This window comes from Rhamphochromis sp. 'chilingali' (assembly GCF_963969265.1).
Source record: "Rhamphochromis sp. 'chilingali' genome assembly, chromosome: 10".
Classification (NCBI taxonomy): Eukaryota; Metazoa; Chordata; class Actinopteri; order Cichliformes; family Cichlidae; genus Rhamphochromis; species Rhamphochromis sp. 'chilingali'.
In genome coordinates this window covers 27064044-27082266 of record NC_137937.1, presented here as the reverse complement: position 1 = coordinate 27082266, position 18223 = coordinate 27064044, and the positions used below count along the sequence as shown (strand labels likewise).

General features: G+C 40.3%; 1 protein-coding gene across 4 annotated transcripts in view; it reads left to right on the top strand.

Moving 5' to 3' along the window:
• Positions 1-18223, top strand: part of dmxl1 (Dmx like 1) — a 67531-nt gene that overhangs the window by 41056 nt on the left and 8252 nt on the right. For 3 of the 4 annotated variants that reach the window (XM_080895189.1, XM_080895188.1, XM_080895187.1), the window contains exons 32-44: positions 325-516; positions 2256-2332; positions 4558-4679; positions 5430-5687; positions 6039-6244; positions 6496-6641; positions 6847-6932; positions 7048-7249; positions 8353-8470; positions 8835-8897; positions 14268-14354; positions 15642-15760; positions 16148-16295. In XM_080895189.1, coding sequence (XP_080751315.1) covers positions 325-516; positions 2256-2332; positions 4558-4679; positions 5430-5687; positions 6039-6244; positions 6496-6641; positions 6847-6932; positions 7048-7249; positions 8353-8470; positions 8835-8897; positions 14268-14354; positions 15642-15760; positions 16148-16295 — 1824 coding nt within the window. The remainder of the gene's footprint in view (positions 1-324; positions 517-2255; positions 2333-4557; positions 4680-5429; positions 5688-6038; positions 6245-6495; positions 6642-6846; positions 6933-7047; positions 7250-8352; positions 8471-8834; positions 8898-14267; positions 14355-15641; positions 15761-16147; positions 16296-18223) is intronic. The other variant, XM_080895190.1, reaches the window with a different exon arrangement.

The following is an 18223-nucleotide window of genomic DNA, read 5'->3' as shown; positions in this document are numbered from 1 at the left end:
CAAAATGTATGTAGAAATCATGTATGACATTTACACGAATTGGCTCATCTTGTCATTATAGCTACAGAAAAGGCTGTGCTGTCAAAGGTTCAAAGCAGCTCCCCTCTGTTCCTTGTTCTTTTAGTGAGGTGTCTTTCTTTCTTCATCCTAAAGAAAGAAATAAGAAAGTAGAATCCATCTACATTTTCTTAGTTTGCTAAGTTTACTGTTGTGTAACCTTAGTTTGTGTCCTTGTGTATAGGTGTGGGGGTTTGTATTTACTATGATAGACATCTACAGATGTACCATAATGATTTGACACTCATCTATGACATTTGTACCCAGGATGACTTCATCCAATCTGTGGTGACGGTGACTTCACAGCCCACCTCCATCCCTCTTTTGATGGCTTGTACAACCAATGTAAAGACAGTGGTGGCCAATCCACTTGTCTATTTGACCAACCTGACTCACGACATCCTGCAAACCATCAGTGCACTCGATTCTCCTCCACATCCAGATGTTGTTACCAACGAGGTGAGACAATTAATTTCCTCCTTATCCAGATAATTAAGAGTTGATTTTGTTGTGTTATGTCTGTAGGTTTATATACTGCATACTGTTGTGGACATATGCTTTTTATTTGGATTATGTGTGTGCCAAACCGTTGAAAGATGGAGAGATGTTGCATTCAAATAATATTAAAAACTGTAGTGAGCAGTTTGTGTTTTTGCACCAACATATGTGCACAGTAGAGGTTTGCAACAGTTTTAACTGTGTAGTTTTCTTGGCATCCATGAAGTTTATTAGTAGGGCTGCACCGAATCCTGTGAAAACCTCTATACGACACTCTTCTCGCTCACATTGCTTCTGTTTCTTTGGGGTTTATGGTCATTTGTTGATACATAGCTCTCTTAAGGTCCCTCCACAGCATTTCAGGCAGCCTGGTCAGTCTAGACTAGACTGGGCCAAAGCAACACCTTGATTCTTTTCTTTTTCTGCTGTGTTAGGGGTCACTGTTCTGACATGGTCCAGTATGGATTGAAGCTTAAGCTGTCCGACAGATGCACTCTAGAAAAATATGGTATTTAAAAGAGGTCATGGTAGACTAAATGACTGAGATCCTGTAGCTGCAAAATAAGCTAAGCTCACCTCCTATCCACTGTCATACGTATCACCTGGTATGAGGTGCTTGCTTTTTGGTTTTTTTTGGGGGGGGGTTTACCAAACATGTTTCCATGCGTTATGCTAGACATCTCCACTTTTGGTCTCATCTGTCTAATGGACATTGTTACAGAAGTCTTGTGGTTTGTTTAGATGTAATTTTGCAAACCTGAGCCATGCTGCCATGTTCTTTTTAGAGCGAAAAGGCTTTGTGCTGGCAACCCTTCTAAACAAGCCATAGTTGTTCAGTCCTTTTCTAATTGCACTGACATGAACTTTAACATTTAACATGCTAACTGAGGCCTGTAGGGTCTGAGGTGTAGCTCTTGGGATTTCTTTGTTTTACAATTTCTCTGAGCATTGCACAGTCTGATATTGGGGTGAATTTGCTGGTACATCCTCTCCTGGGAAGAATGTGGCATTGTGTTAACACACACCTGAATGCGCCAGACCAGCAAACACTTCTGCTTTTATAGAGGTGCTCACACTTGCTAATGATCAAGTGTTGCACCTGTCTGCTATTTGCCCTCTCAGTTCCTCTAAATGTACATAGTTTTTCAGAGAACCGCAGTCTTGTGAAATCTTGTATATTGATCTTTTATATACAGTATATGAGACTGAGCTGTAAATAAACCTATAAATGTCAGGAGACTTTGCAATACGTAACATAAAAATAACCTGGGGTAGTAAGGCAAATGTTAGGCAGTTTTAATCAGAATTGATGTTAATAGGTGTGTGTGTGTGTGTGTGTGTGTGTGTGTGTGTGTGTGTGTGTGTGTGTGTGCTGATTGCTGCCTTATCATTAAACTTGTTTCTAGAGAGATTTTGGTTCATTTTGCAATATTTTGAGTCAGAATATATTTGCTATGCTGCATATAGGAGGCTGTTTGCACATGAAGCATTTGTGTTTGGGAAATGAAAAGGAATGTGTTTTTGTATTCAACAGATGAATGTGTCAGTCACTTGTCTTTTAGCTGTTATTTGCTCTTGATCAGATTTCTGGGAACTATGCGTTGATTGAAAACCAAACTTTAAGTGTAGCTTAATTATTGAACTCTCATGCTAATTAATGTTTTATTTTGTTGTTGTTTTTTCATTGCTTCTTATTTCAGATCTATGTGATGCACACACTGGCAGCCTCCTTGTCTGCCTGTATATATCAGTGTTTGTGTGATGGACACACATACAGGTAAGTGTTGCAAGAACTTTATTTCCTCATATATTTATTTGCTCTTGAGCATTTGCTAAATACACCCACTTTACTATACTTTTTAGACTTTTAATCCCTAACCTGTCATGTTACAGATACTATCCATCAAGGTATCATGAGTACATGAGTAGCTTTATACTAAACTGAAATCCACCAGGGCAATTTGGAAAAACTCTTACATAACCTGACCCAAAAGGGTTGGAGCTCATTGTGGGTATCCACTGGGCTGCATCTCTGAGCAAAAGTCTTGAATTCTTTATGTATTCAAGCAAAGCTAATTACACATTTCTGTTCATTTTCCATCACATTCACATTGAATATTAAGACAAATTATTAATCTGTCATAACTACTGTTATTATATGTCCCTGGTGGTTCAATTAAAGCCAAAATGCTGCCAATAATAATGCACATTTGTGTCCTCTGGTTCACCCTGTATATGTGTTAGTGTTTTTAGGCTTATTGGAGCAGAATAATAAGAAATAATGGGGACAGGACCTGACTGCTGGTAACCAAGCATACTTTATAATGGGAGCGTAATGCAGTCATACAGCCAAACACTATACATGTAATAGCAATGTAGAAACTGCTGTTCAAGATCATCTAAGCATATTCTTTGTTTCAGATTTGCACTTTTTTTTGGGGGAGGGGTGAAATAAAGATGTGTTGGACGTTTACCACACAGAAGTATGACAGTTACTTGTCTGTTTTGATCATGTTGAGAATGAATTATAAAAGCTGCAGGGCTGCTGTTTGTCATTCTTATTGTAAATACTTAATTAGATTCTTGGTTTTGACAGATGGGAGGAACATTGTTTATTTAAGACTCTTATCTACCATAACTCCCAATCACTCTGACAACAACCCAGAAGGATTTAAGCTTAGAATGGATGAGTGTGTTTTTATTTATAACATTTTTTTTAATGACCCATTTGGCTTACAGCCCTGTTGCTATGTGAGTTCCTTTTTTTCTTTTTAAAATAATGTAGCAAATTTTATTAACTAGTGCTTCACCAGACTGGGACCTGAGTCACAGTGCCGTGACTGCAGAGAGACTTGCTCGTGTGTCATGTATCAGAAAAGATGAAGATTCATTTTTAAACTGAGAGCAAACTTTCATTATTCTTTCAGAGCAAGCTGTCCGACCTCACTATTTCAAAGTTAACACGACTCTAAGTGATGTGATTAAATGAGCACATGGTTTGGCATCTTTCTCACTAAATACTTTTTAAACGTGTGTACACACACACACACACACACAGCCATCTATCCCATGCTGTTCTGAGTTAAATAGTGTAACTAAATTTGCAAGGCAATTTCTAATTTAACACTATCTTTGTTATGGTAATTATAATATAAAAAATCTCCCGTTGTGCCGCTGCAGAGGTTTGATGAAGCGCTTTTTCCTCTTGAGCATCTGAGCAAGTGTGTGAATTTTTCAAAAGGTATTTTGAGGATGTAGGTTGCTGGGGTTGAGTGTTGCAAGGTTGACAGGGTTTTAATTCTTTTCCTTCCTACCAGTGATTTTGTTATCTTCAGTCTAATTTGGTTAGGAAATCAGCCAAGAGGTGTATCAAAATGAAGCCTAAACATACGTGAGGTTACAATACCTGCACAGTTGCAGCATGTGTGGCTTTATGAATAAAGTTTGTTGTGAAAAGATGTCTTCAGAGTTGTGACTTGCCGCTCCTTCTGAATGACGTTCCCTTTGACTTTTGAATTCTGTTTGAAGTGGAGGCAATTGGTTTTTTTTGTAGGAGCTTAAAGGGGGACTTATTGGATGTTAGAAACTTAATAGACTCCCTGGTGACTTGAGCATTCCATATTCTCTATAAAGATTTCCTCTCTAACCGTCCAAGGATTTTTGTATGTTCGAAAGCCACTTGATGTGAGAACTCGGGCACTGATGTTTTCTTTATTACGTAGCGTTTCTTCTCTATCACCAAACAGCATATATAGGCAGCTAACCTGAGATGCAGCCCATTAGTATTTCATGTCCTGACAGAACAGAGCTCAAAAGTGGTGTCTCTTAGAAACAACATCCTAGAATTGGGAACAGAGTAAAACATTTTAGCATTATATATTTACACCACCTACCCCTTCCTTTCCTCACTTTTCTGTACAGCTTTTCATGTTTAATATAAATGTTTGGCTTCGCAACCTCATACTTTGCGGGGTCGATTTCTTGTTTCTGTTTCTCCCACAGCCACGTGAACCATTTCACTGGGACTGTGTACCAGAGTGTTTTGCTGTCTCAGAAGCAGCCTCTCAAAGCTATAAGCATGGATGAGTCTGTTCAGCCCAACACTTCTCCTGCACAGTGGCCAGGTAAATCAATCAAAACAAACTTTTCACACCGAAGCATATTTTGGTTGTTTTCAGTAAACAAGAACAGTAAACAAGTCTTTACCAGCTCACCCTTCCTGTTTGTGACACGCTGCAATAAATCTTGTTATCGGTATGCTGTTTTATTTCTGCGTCCCACCAACATGTCATATGTTACACACATGGTTATGTTTTAATGCTTTTGTCTGAATAATTCACTTTAGCTACCTTCGCCACAGGTATAAAGTACAGATTAGTTGATCTGATTAGATTTTCAAGTACTTTCCTGCATTAATTTGCTTTTAAATGAGGAAAGACTGAGATTTTTTTAATTAATTAATTAATTTCGATAATGAAACTGCTTTTAAGCTACAAATCTGTGCAAATTAATTAGCTAATGGACTAAGAACACCGACTGTGAGCCTGAAAACTCAAGAACGAAGCATTGCATAAATGTCTTAATATCACGGGTCTTCCATACATAGGGGATTTGATGGGATTGTGGTGTTTCCTACTGCACAAGTTTCTAAATTAGTAAGATAAAAACTTTTTCTAAACTTCTCTATGAACTCTTAATTATGAACACTATTAATAATGTGACCATGCATGGCACACAACATAAATATTGCCTTATATGAATATCATGAGAAGACATAAGACATGTAGTTTTTTAGTCTATATTCAGATTCTGCTGTCTAAATATCTTCTTTTCTTTTTTCTCTTTTTTTTCCCTTTACTCGTTCCTCTCACCAGGTATCGCCTCTCTGATTCGTCTGTTGAGCTCAGCAGGTGAGGAAAGCCAGCCAGGCTTAGCTGTGCTGCTGTGTGAGATCCTGACTGCTGTCTTCCTCAGTCTGTTTGTTCACGGCATGACCACTCACTCCTGCAACGAGCTGTTTCGCATCATGGCACACCCACTCAACAGCAAGCTTTGGGTGACAGTGTTTGGAGGAGGCGCTCGAATCCCTGTCATCGAAAAACTCAGCAGTCCAACAAGGACGCCCCCACCAGGTGATTCATTTGGAGGATGTAGTTTCCTTTGTGACACTGGTGTGTTCTTCTGAAGGTGACCTTGTAACTATAAACCACTTTACTCCTGTTAAATTAATTGGACTGTTAGCGTAGTGATATCCACCAACTTATTTGTGTGGGTGTGGGTTTGCCTTAGTGCTTGCTACTGCTTGGTAGACCTGATATAAAGTTACTGTAAATATTTGGAAAAAATCTAGGCGCTTTATTTATTTATTTATTTATTATTATTTTTTTATTTTTTTTAATGAGCAAAAGGCACAATCAGAAGCATTTTAATGGCAGCTTGAAAGGGCGATTTAACACACTCTTAACTTTCTCTCAACACTCCAGCCTCACCAAGTGGCACAGACAGGAAGTCCAAACGATTCAGGCTTCTCTCATCACGTAGCGGATCCAAGGAAGAGTCTGGGATAGAGAGGGAGGGACCATTGAGTCCAAAGCACCATGTCCCTGTTGTGGAACAGGAAGCTCCCTCTATCTTTAAAGAACAGTTCGTCCCTCCAGAGCTCAGCATTTGGGATTACTTCATCGCAAAGGTAATCCAAATATTAGTAACAGTGGTTAAGAAGTGGTTTTAAAACATAAGCCTGCATATCTGCTCTCATTTCTGTTGGGATTTTGTTGCATCTTCAGCCTGTATAATGATAGAATGACTTTTTAATATAACTTCAATTTAACATCTTCTATAATACATTTAATTTTGTAAGTTGTCTCTTCTTTCCTTATACGGTTTTGTTGTTGATCTAAACAATTTTGTTTGTCTGTCTTCTGTTTTCTTGCATTCAAGCCTTCACTACCACCGTCAGAAAACAGAGTTGATTATGACTCCGAGGCGAGCCAGGGAAGCGAAGATGAAGACGACGACGATGAATATGATGATGTGTTTGATCCCAACTCACCGCAAAGGGAGCATTCAAACCACAATTCGTACAGGTATTGGCACAGCACTGAGTGCATATTTCTCCAGTCAGTGACTCATTTTTGAGCTGCCAAGATTTAACCTGAAGCTCTTTACAGCTGCTTGTCTTTTATTTATTTGTGCTGCCTCTAAATTTTTCTCCACTCTATCTGAATAAACCTAAATGTAATTTTTTAAAGACTCTATTTCGGTTCTAAACTGGTTTCTTCTCCTTTTAAGTTGGTGTTTGATGCGGCTGGCCATGGTTCAGCTGGTGTTGGCCAATCTCAAGTCTTTCTACCTTACGGCAGGATATGATTTGTTAGGTAAACACTAAAATATACGCCAGCCCCTCGGATGTACATCCAGGATGTAAAGAAGCACTGTCCTATTTCTTACTGCTTGTCTCAGCTAGTCTTATTGTCTTCTTTTTAACCACAGACCTGCCTGTGGCCTCTCCTTTGTGTCATGCTGTGCTGAAGACGCTGCAGCGGTGGGAGCAGGTGCTGCAGAAAAGGCTGGAGATCTTCGGGGGCCCCCCTTCCAAGTATATCTCCACCCACCTCCATGATGAAATTGCCACACCTGGCCCCGCCCTCCTCAGGCACAAAACCCTATTTGAAGCATCAAATACCCCTTTCAGGTATTGAATCAGATTTTTTTTTTTTTTTTTTACTTTTTTTGTCTTGTGGTTTGTTTATTTATTCATTTTTTTTTCTCTTGTGTATCCACAGAGGTCCTCAGTCAATGCTTTGCATTTTCCCCATGTTTATTTCCACAAACCTGTTTATGTCAGTACTTCTTCATATATTTGTTATTTATTTTGGCATGTAAGTGAGGTGGCAGTGATTCAGTTTGTGGCCTGGGGTAAAGTTTTCATCTACAGCAAAGTAAACACATCAGCAAAAAAAAACAAAAAACAATATTCCCTGCTTGTGCATGCAGCTTAAGAGGAAAGTGCCCAACTGTCTCTGCATTGTTTACATTCAAATTCAGGCTATGACTCACAATGAACAGCAAGTACACCTCTGTGTACTGCTGATGTATACTGCTAATTAAAACACTGTCTTTAACAGCGTCCACATGAGTGGAGAAAATTCCGATTGGCAGTTCTAATAAATTCATTTGCAGAGTTCTTAGTGGACTCATGACTTACACAATTTGCATACTGATGGAGAAAATAAAGAAATACATCGGTTAATTTGGCTTGGGGAAAATGCTAAATGAAAATTTGTATTAAAGGTATTATTAATAATATTTAAAAGTGAAAGTAAAACAAAAGAAAGGAAACGGCTAACCTAATAATCCATAAATAAATAAATGTGGATAATTAATGGATCCAAGTCATCCTCCCTGCCACTTAGTGGACATCCAGCTGCAACAGTTTTGCTAACATCTGCTTCAGAACAGCAGACAGACAGAAGGATAAAGACATATTAATTACTGTCTGTTATTTACTTTTTTCCTGTTTAACTGGCTACTGTAAGATAGTAAAATCACAAAAATTGGGATTTTACTAACTCAAATATCTCTTATCTTTAATAAATTGTGGAGTAAATAGAAAAATATTCAGTAAATTCAAAAAATCAGTTTTTCTCACTTTTTTAGACCACCATTTTATCCATGTGCAGACTGACCCCGTTGGATACCACAGTAACATAGTCCATGGATTTACTGTTCTTTGAACAACATCATTCGTGATTTGTGATGTTAAATGCACATTACTGTTGACGATGTTCCTTTCAGGTCCAGCCACCACTCGGCGCTGCCAGTCAAACGTTTATGGCACTTTTTGGTGAAGCAGGAAGAAGTGCAGGAGACCTTTATCAGAAATATCTTCACCAAGAAACCGGGCACACATCAGGTATTTACATCATATCCCCCTGCTGCATGATTGCGTTGCTGGCACATTTTAATCATAGTCACTGAATAACACATTAACTATTTTGATATGATAACAAAATGCATCATTCCCAAGCTAAACTGCATTATTATTGCTTTTACATCCTTGTTATACTGTTTTTGTTTTGCATGCCAGCCTCTTTTTTTTTTTTCTTATTACTGCCTCCAGTTGCATTATTTTCATTCAAATAATTCCACCTTTTTTGATTAACAGCACAATAATTGAGTCTCTGTATGTGTTTGCATGGCTTGCCACTGGTGGTGGTTGCACTTGTGTGTGTGTGTGTCTGTGTGTCCACCCTGTGCTGCTTCCCCTGTCATTAAAGTCGGTTGAGGACCAGACTGACAATATGAAATGTTCAGGGATGGACGAGACAGGAAACAATCAGGTACTGTTTCTGATGAATTTTTGCTCATGATGTTGCAGTGGGATGGGTTGCTAAACAAACCTCAGTATCTGTTGCAATATTTAACCAACTGAAAAATCAAAAACTGAAGCTTTTGATTTTTTTTTTTGCTGAATGTGCATCAAGAACTACATTCAGCAAAAGCTTAAATGTAGTTCTTGATGCCTAAGATTGGTACATACGTCGACAGTGATGGATACTGAAAGACTGCGGGTGATCAAATGCCTTGCAGGTATAGCATGCTTGCAAGAAATGTAACATTCATGTCAGATGTTGTGTACATTTTTTACAAGTTTGACAAGTCGGCTTCAAAAAAATCCTCCCACATTTATTTGCTCTTTTTTTGTTTTGTTTTTAGGTTGGGTTTTTTGTGTGGTGTTTTTTTTTTTTTTTTGTTTTTTTTTTTTTGTTTTTTTATAAATAAGTGAAAATCACTGTTGCTTCAAGGCTGTTTAATTGGTCACAGAGTTTTATAGTTTATAAGGGACTTAAATATGAGTTTTACATATTGTCCCTATGACACAACTGCAAACGTAAAGCTTTGAAGCCTGCAGTACCTTGCCTTTTTGTTTTTCTTGTAGCATGTTTATTCAGACGTGCATAACAAAGTAGTATGTCTGAGTTGACAAGACCCCTCTTTATGCTTCAGTCACACTAAGGAAAAACGGTTGTTGGCGATCGGGTGCAGAGAACTTGCAGTCTCATTGCTTTTGAAATCGGTGTCAGTTTGCTCTGAGTTTGTGATAATACAGCAGTTGGAATAAATAGGTAAAGATCACAAGTCTCTTGATGTCACTTGCAAATTTTGTTATCTACAAAGAAATTGACATTAAACATTAAGTACTTACATTCAGAGTTCAGTCAAAACCTCATAGATTTGAAATTCAGAAACTTCTCTACAAATACTTACAAGCTGTGCTTTTCATAGTATAACCAAAATACAACCAGTAGAGTAGAAGTTGAGAGTCAAAAAGGCGTCATAAACAAGTTGTGCTCAACTGAGTCTGATTGACTACAATGTGTCTGCATTTAGAAGTTAAATGCCAGTTATTTGCATCCGATCCAGGTTGGACTGCAGTTGTTTGGATGTAATCTGTACAATCAAAATTTTTGCTCAGTGTTCGGGGGTTATACACTGAACCTGTGGCATCTGTTGCATTCATTTACCAACAGCAAAAACATTTAATGGTTTCTAGTCGCAGGGAGGTAGCTGTCCTACTTTTACTCTAGTGTGGCTGAGCCATTATACATGTGACTGTATGAAATGTAAATACCATATGAAACGAGACCATACTGTTTAATGCGGATGTGCACATTTTACGTCTTGAACCTGTCACGCATTATCTTAAATGCTAAAACTGTGATCAGGACCAAATTACAGTACATGTATTTTTAGTGCCATGTACCCTGAATGCTCTTGTCAAGAGTGAGATATTAATCTTGCATTTAGCTGTCTAAATATTCATGTGAATGTGAACCATCAATTTTAAATTGCACTGTAAACTGATGCTTCATAGAGGTTTTCTAATCTTCTTGCTCTCACCATGCAAGCTCCCATATTATAGCTACTCCATTTGGCTCAGTGTTAATTAACCCAGTCTCTCTGAGGACAAACTATGAAGCTGAATAGCTTCTGATTAATGGGCCCAACACTGTCGCAGTGAATCTGCATCCTACAGGGATTATGTGCTCGGCAAAAATGGCAAACCACCATATTTAGATTTCTGCAAGTCAAGTTATATTTTATTCCATCCGACAGAAAATGACATGGTCTTTTCCTCTCGAACAAATGCGGTGAAGACGTTAATTCAATCTCATGCTTAGAGGATGCTTGGCTTTGGCATCAAAGTGTAACATCTCTGTACAATATCCCACAGGACCACAGTGGTACAGTGTGTACTTGTGCTTGTGCAGAGTCCTCTCCCCACTCTCCTGCCTCCCTCGCTTCCCCCCCTTCCTGACACCATGACACCCCCCTCCTCCAATCCCTCTCTCAGCAGCAAGACATCTCCCCCCCTCCCCTCCTCCCAAACATCTCCCAGTGTCACAGTGGATCAGGTCAGGAGGCAACTGAGGAAGCTTCGCCCCAGAAAGGCAGCAGGCCCAGACAAGGTGTGTCCTAGGATGCTTAAGGCGTGTGCTGCTGAACTTGGGGAGCCGCTACAACGAGTCTTCAACCTCAGTCTGCGACTGGGGAGAGTGCCCGCCCTATGGAAGACATCCTGCATCGTCCCGGTCCCCAAAAGGAACCGGCCCAATGAGCTGAATGACTTCCGACCGGTGGCACTGACGTCACATCTTATGAAGACTCTAGAGCGGCTCTTCCTCAACCTCCTCCGACCACAGGTACAACATGCCCAGGACCCACTACAGTTTGCATACAAGGTGGGTGTCGGAGTGGAGGATGCCATTCTGTACCTCCTACACAGAGCCCACTCACACCTGTATGGGGGAAAAGGCACGGTCAGGATCCTGTTTCTTGACTTTTCCAGTGCCTTTAATACCATCCGGCCCTGTATGCTTCAGGAAAAACTGAACAGGATGGAGGTGGACCCCTGCCTGGTGGCTTGGATCTCCGACTACCTCACCGACAGACCACAGTACGTCAGGCTGAAGGACATCACGTCTGACACAGTGGTCAGCAGCACAGGAGCACCACAGGGAACTGTGCTGTCCCCTCTTCTCTTCACCCTGTACACCTCTGACTTCTGCTACAACTCTGAATTATGCCACATTCAGAAGTTTGCAGACGACACAGCCATCATGGGGTGTATCTGGGATGATCAGGAAGAGGAGTACAGAAGTCTGGTGAGGAACTTTGTCGCATGGAGTCACACAAACCACCTGCAACTCAACACCTCAAAGACTAAGGAACTGGTTGTGGACTTCGGGAGGTCCAGAGAAGGTCCACTGCCAGTTCAGATAGAGGGGGAGGAGGTGGAGGTGGTCAACAAGTACAAGTACCTCGGGCTGTGGGTGGACAATAAACTGGACTGGTCATGCAACACAGAGCACCTGTATAAAAAAGCCCAAAGCCGACTGTACTTCCTCAGGAGGCTGAGGTCTTTTAACATCTGCAGGAAGCTCCTGAGGATGTTTTACCAGTCGGTGGTTGCTGGAGTACTTTTCTATGCTGTGGTGTGCTGGGGGAGCAGCACAGCAAAGAGGGACTCATCCAGGCTGGAGAAACTGATCAGGAGGGCTAGCTCTGTGGTCGGCATGAAGCTGGACACTCTGGTGACAGTGGCAGAGAAAAGGACATTAAAGAAACTGATGGACATTATGAACAATGCTGGGCATCCTCTGCACACGGCCATAAACAACCAGAAGAGTCTGTTCAGTGACAGGTTGCTTCTCCCCAAGACAAGAACTAACAGACTTAAAAACTCCTTTGTCCCACACGCCATCAGACTGTTTAACTCCTCTCTGGAGGGGAGAGGGAGGGGAAACAGGAGGACAAAGGAGGGGGGAACAACTAAGCTGTAGTGCCTCTGCACCTCACTGTACAATACCTTGTGCAATACTTTTTGTAAATAGTCAACAGTGCAATAGACTCAATACTTGAAATGTGCAATTCACTTGTATTTTTATTTTTTTATTCCTATTTATTCTATTTATCCCCTTTGTATATTTTATTTATATTGTCTCTGTGTGTGTGTGTGTGTGTGTATATATATTGTTACACCCCGGCCTAGGCAACCGGGGTGCAACGTAGAAAAACAAAGATAAGGAAAATAAAACCACGAAGGCTCTCCACCAAAATCCCAAAACAAAAATATCCCATGACGAAAGTATTGACAAACCCATTCACAACTATTTACAACAGACTATTTATTTACAACAAAACACCAAACTATTTACAACACGGGGGAGATCGCGACCATGACACACTGAAACACAGGGTTTAAATACATAGAGGGAGCAATCAGGAAATGGACCACAGGAGGGAAACACAGCTGGGGCAAATTAGAACTGACGAGACAGGGAAAATGTAAACTGAACACACTAAGATAACACAGACTTTCAAAGTAAAGCAGGAAATACATAAGTCATGCAAAAACAAAACACTGACACACCGAAACGTAACATTTCCCCCTACCCAAAAATCAAACATGTAACCCCAAGTGAAAAGTTTGATTCAGACAAACGAAGGCTGAAACGAAGGCAGACGAAGCTGATGGAGGCTGGAGCGGTCCCACTGACCCTCCAGCAGACGACGAAGGCTGGAGCGGTCCCTCGGACCCTCCAGCGAAGGCGGATGAAGGCTGGTGCGGTCCCACGGACCCTCCAGCGACGACAAAGGCTGGGGCGGTCCCACGGACCCTCCCCCCAGCGAAGGCGGATGAAGGCAGACGAAGCTGATGGAGGCTGGAGCGGTCCTCGGACCCTCCAGCGAAGACAGAAGGCCGAAGCTGTCTCTCCTTCGGACCCTCCAGCGATCCCGGACGAGCCCCCATATGTTACACCCCGGCCTAGGCAACCGGGGTGCAACGTAGAAAAACAAAGATAAGGAAAATAAAACCACGAAGGCTCTCCACCAAAATCCCAAAACGAAGGTGTCTCAAACGAAAATATTAACAAACCCATTCACAACTATTTACAACAGACTATTTATTTACAACAAAACACCAAACTATTTACAACACGGGGGAGATCGCGACCATGACACACTGAAACACAGGGTTTAAATACATAGAGGGAGCAATCAGGAAATGGACCACAGGAGGGAAACACAGCTGGGGCAAATTAGAACTGACGAGACAGGGAAAATGTAAACTGAACACACTAAGATAACACAGACTTTCAAAGTAAAGCAGGAAATACATAAGTCATGCAAAAACAAAACACTGACACACCGAAACGTAACAATATATATATATATAACAGTTCTGTAACTGTAACTTCGGTCGTTGCTGTGCTTTTTTTGGAAGTCGAATTTCCCAGAGGAACCCACCCGAGGGATTAATAAAGTTCTATCTTATCTTATCTTATTGCTGAAGGGTTTTTGTTCTCATGCTGTCTAATGACAGTAGCCCAGTTATGCTGGCTGCTGTATTTAACAGTGTGGCCTGATGCACTGAACATGGCCTTTCCTAACCCTAAGGGCAAGACAAACGAATACATAAACATAAAATACACAAATTGCATAGCAGAGAAAACTGTGAGTACGCTTACCTAGATTTATGAGCATCATCTACAGCAAATAATTTGATAGTTCACTTGTCAACCCTTCTCTTGTCGGGTCATTGGTCCTGTAGCATGAAAGGAAACTGAAATTATGGTGGATATTTGTCTGCGGGAAATGTTTCAGTTGTAATGATTGAATCCGTGTGTATTTTCTGCTGTCTGCAGACTGAGTCAGATCAGGGCAGCCCTGGAGGAAAAGCACGCATCATCCACAAGGAATCTGACATCATCACAGCCTTTGCCATCAACAAGGTAACAATTTGCTGACACAGATGTCATCGAACAATACGAAGTACTATGAGAATAAAAGAATGCATTACTCAAGCATGCAGCCTGTATTGGTCAATTTAATTAAACATTTAATATAAGAAAATTGCCATTAAATTGATTTAGTAATCTCTCTCTTTAAGAGAGTGTTTGGAAGGATAACTAAATAAACACAAAGTTTCCTCAGTGCAAAAGTATTGGAATCATACTTTTATCTATTGGAAAACTGTAATACAAACAAAGTTAACACCTTAAATAAACTGTTAAGTTTATTCAGCTTGTTAAGTGTGAGGTAACCTTTTGTGGGAGTTAGACATTTAATGTGATATACACCCCCAGGATAAGAATCTCGCCTCCAGAAATCTTCCTTAAGAATATTTGTTTCTCTAATCAATATTTTCATGTGTGCAGGGGGTCAAACATTGTTGTCGGTTACGAGGAAGAACTCGCAGAAGATGCAGATACTTCTAACAGTAGTTTGTGCAGACCAAAGAAGGAGACTAATAGGAGGATTGGACTAATAGGCAATAAATATGTCAGTGTCGCATTTCTCAAGAGGCAAAAAAAATCAAACAAGTAGCTTTACCCCAATTGTGCATAGTGACAGATCGATCTTGTGTGGTAAAACAAAAGTACCACTTACCAAATTAAGGAATATGTATTGTGAATATGGGGCGGGGGAGCTCTTCCCTATTCCCTTTGATAAATAATGCATGATTATATGTAATTCTTACAGGACTTGCTTATTTCAAAGCACGATTTACTCTTTTCACATTTTCACATCCATATCGGATGCTTTGTTTACATGCGATGGATACCTTGTTTTTCTGTACTATTATAAAAAGATGGCAACTATTTGAGTCGATTCCCCAGTTGCAAATAGATGTGTGGCACATGAGTTGCATTCGTCGGTGCAAACTAAATCAGACTGACGTGTTCGCGCTCTCAGGGCTGATTGTGCAAGCCTTTTTATCTTCTGTGTTTTTGTTCATTTTGTTCAATGGTTCGGACCTGGTGTTAGTGAATTCTTCTCAATATTCATCTCTGTTCACATTAGTCTACGTTAGTCTGAGCTGTGTGTTTATCCAGAGTGCTGTATTAGTACTGGCTTCTTCTAAAAAGCAAAAATGGAGAAGGGTGGTTTTAGTGTTGGTGAATCTCTACATTTCAGATTTGGCACATGCATCCAATCCAATTTTATTTACATTGGGACTCATATTTCCCATACCCCAATCCTCTCTGCGCTCACTTCTCTCTCTGTGTTTCTCCCAGGCCAATCGTAACTGTTTAGTCATGGCCTCCACACATGACATTCAGGAGTTGGATGTGTCATCCATCTTGGCTACTCAGATCTTGACATGGATCGATGATGACGAGGCTGAAGCCAAAGGGTAAGACAGCAGTCTGCTTTATACATATATACAAACAGCCATGAGTTCATCCAGAGTGCCATCAACTGTTCAACCTCGTGCCAAAAGAGCAAAATGTAAACGTTGGATAAAGACACTTTAGATTGTGTACATGCATCTGCACTGCCTCTCTCTGTATAGCACAGAGAGCATCTGTTTTTATATACAGAATTCTAAATATTAGCTCACAAATCACATTAGGCGTTAAGGTACTTTGCAGGTTTGTTGTTGAAACCTCTGTGCATATCAGTCCAGCTGTTGCAGGACTCATTGTTAGCTAATGATGGCTCTTTATGACTGGTTTGAACCAGCCAGGCACCTCGTCTCATCATATACATCACTTCTTCTTCTTTCTTTTTTTTCTCTAAGTGTGGGTGGTGACGACTTCCTGGTGGTCCATACACGCGATGATTTTGCCGCCCTCCACGGCACCACGCCATACACCCACAGTAACCCTGGCACTCCTATCAACGTACCGTGGCTAGGAGGCATGCAGACGGGCAGAGGTGCCGCCGTGGTAAGCTCCCAACCTGGATTTATACAATAAAACGGCCAAATCACAAGGAGTGCTGTATTTTTGTTGGGTTCTTTTGTTTGTTTTGTGTTTACATATAAATAACATAATTGTGACTTTTGTTGTATAATATTGGGCCGATTTCAAAAATGTGCTAGTGTTTTAAAAGTGTTACTTTTAACATTTGCATTTCACCAAAACCTGATAAAACAGTTGTGAAATTAAAGTTGGCTGAATGTTCACCGGATTATCTAAACAAATAGATTTTAGCAGATTTCTGTTGTCTTGATGTTTGGAAACGATCAGATGTAATATCAAGCACAGTTTTTCACAGTTTGGCTCCATGAGCTTTCATTCACTACGCAGTGATAATGGGTTTATAATACTCCCTGCTGCTTTTGTGTAATTAATTGATGTTGTCTGCACTTTTTGTACTCAAAGCAAAAATCCTCAAAGCATAGCTTAAATAAATAATTCATTTTTGTCTCTGTCTGTTTTGCCAAAAGCGTTGCGGCTGCTAACATTAGCTCCTCTCATTGGCTTACTGAGGAACTGAGATGGTGTTTTGAGATGTATGAGTCAAACGTTTCTGCTGTTTTTGTGGAAAACTGTGCTGATTTCTACCGAGCGGAGAAGGTTTGCTTTAGCAGGAGGGAGATAATTTGGTTCTTGTGGTGTCATTGAGTCAAGTAGATGCGACTCATGTTTGTTATTTCAGCTAGTTAACTTATTGCTCCTGATATGCAGACTGGACAGTAAGAGCCACTTTGCATCGTAAGTATTTTACCAACCAGTCAGTTTGTTCAGTGTCAGAGTGGAGTATATTTTGAGATGAATGATAAATGGAATCCTCGATAGAAAATACATTGCCATTAATTTCAGCCTCTCTCAGCCAACAGTCATGTTGCATATTTTCACTCTGATATACTGAGGCTCAGTAGGTTTTTCCTCCTATCATTATAATAGAACAGCCTTGTATTTATTCTTTAATTTCAAAGCAGGGTTTATTATTAGCTAATAAATTGACACACGGGAACTCTAATACTTGTATCAGTTTGGTATCAGATGATGAAATACAGTAAATACTAGGATGGTCTCTGTTGACTAATGTGAACTATGTCCTCAGTCTTTGCTTAAATGAAGGATGTAGTCAATGTGATGTCACCCAGTGGTTTTGGGCACCAGATCTGGCAACTTTTTCTTAGAGACAGAAGTGATTAGCTCTGTGTGAACGCTAGGGAATATTTAATTGTGTAAAAATATATACCAGATGAGGATGGTAAGATATGGCACTGCCCTGGTGTACAGTTATTCATTAACTCTCATATTACACATGCCAGAAGTTTCAAATAATGGGTTCACTGTATGAACATCAGTTTCTGCAAGCCAAAACTGAGCATGTAAATGGCTAAAGTTTATGAGGGGCAGCCAATCAGAAGAAACAGTGGTCTTAAGGGAGAGGAGTAAAAATGGAATGCACCATAAAACAGCTCAAAATCCTCCTTTATTTTATTATCTTTTTTAAAAAAACTGGATTATTTCTGAGTGCAAGAACGAATATGGAGTTACAAATAAATTACCCCTGAAAGAGAGCGTCAAACAGGAGGGAAGCAAAGTGGCAAAAGTTTTTTCCGCTCAGGCTGATGGGCTATTGTCCTCACCCCCCTGGGCGTGCGGGCAATGTGGTCACCTAAGTTTGTGAATGTAGTAATTTGAAAACTAGGTAACGTAGGATTTTCAAAATAATACCATAGGTGTGTTGACTGGGAAGCTGAGGGTTGGCTAATGGCAGTTGGCCAACCCTCCAGTATTTGATGCCAATATTTTTAATTTATCCGTCAGCTGCATGAACAAAATATTGAATATCAATTAAAATGTCTAACCTACAGTATGTGAAGACATTAAGTTAGACTTAGTGTCTGCCTTTTGGA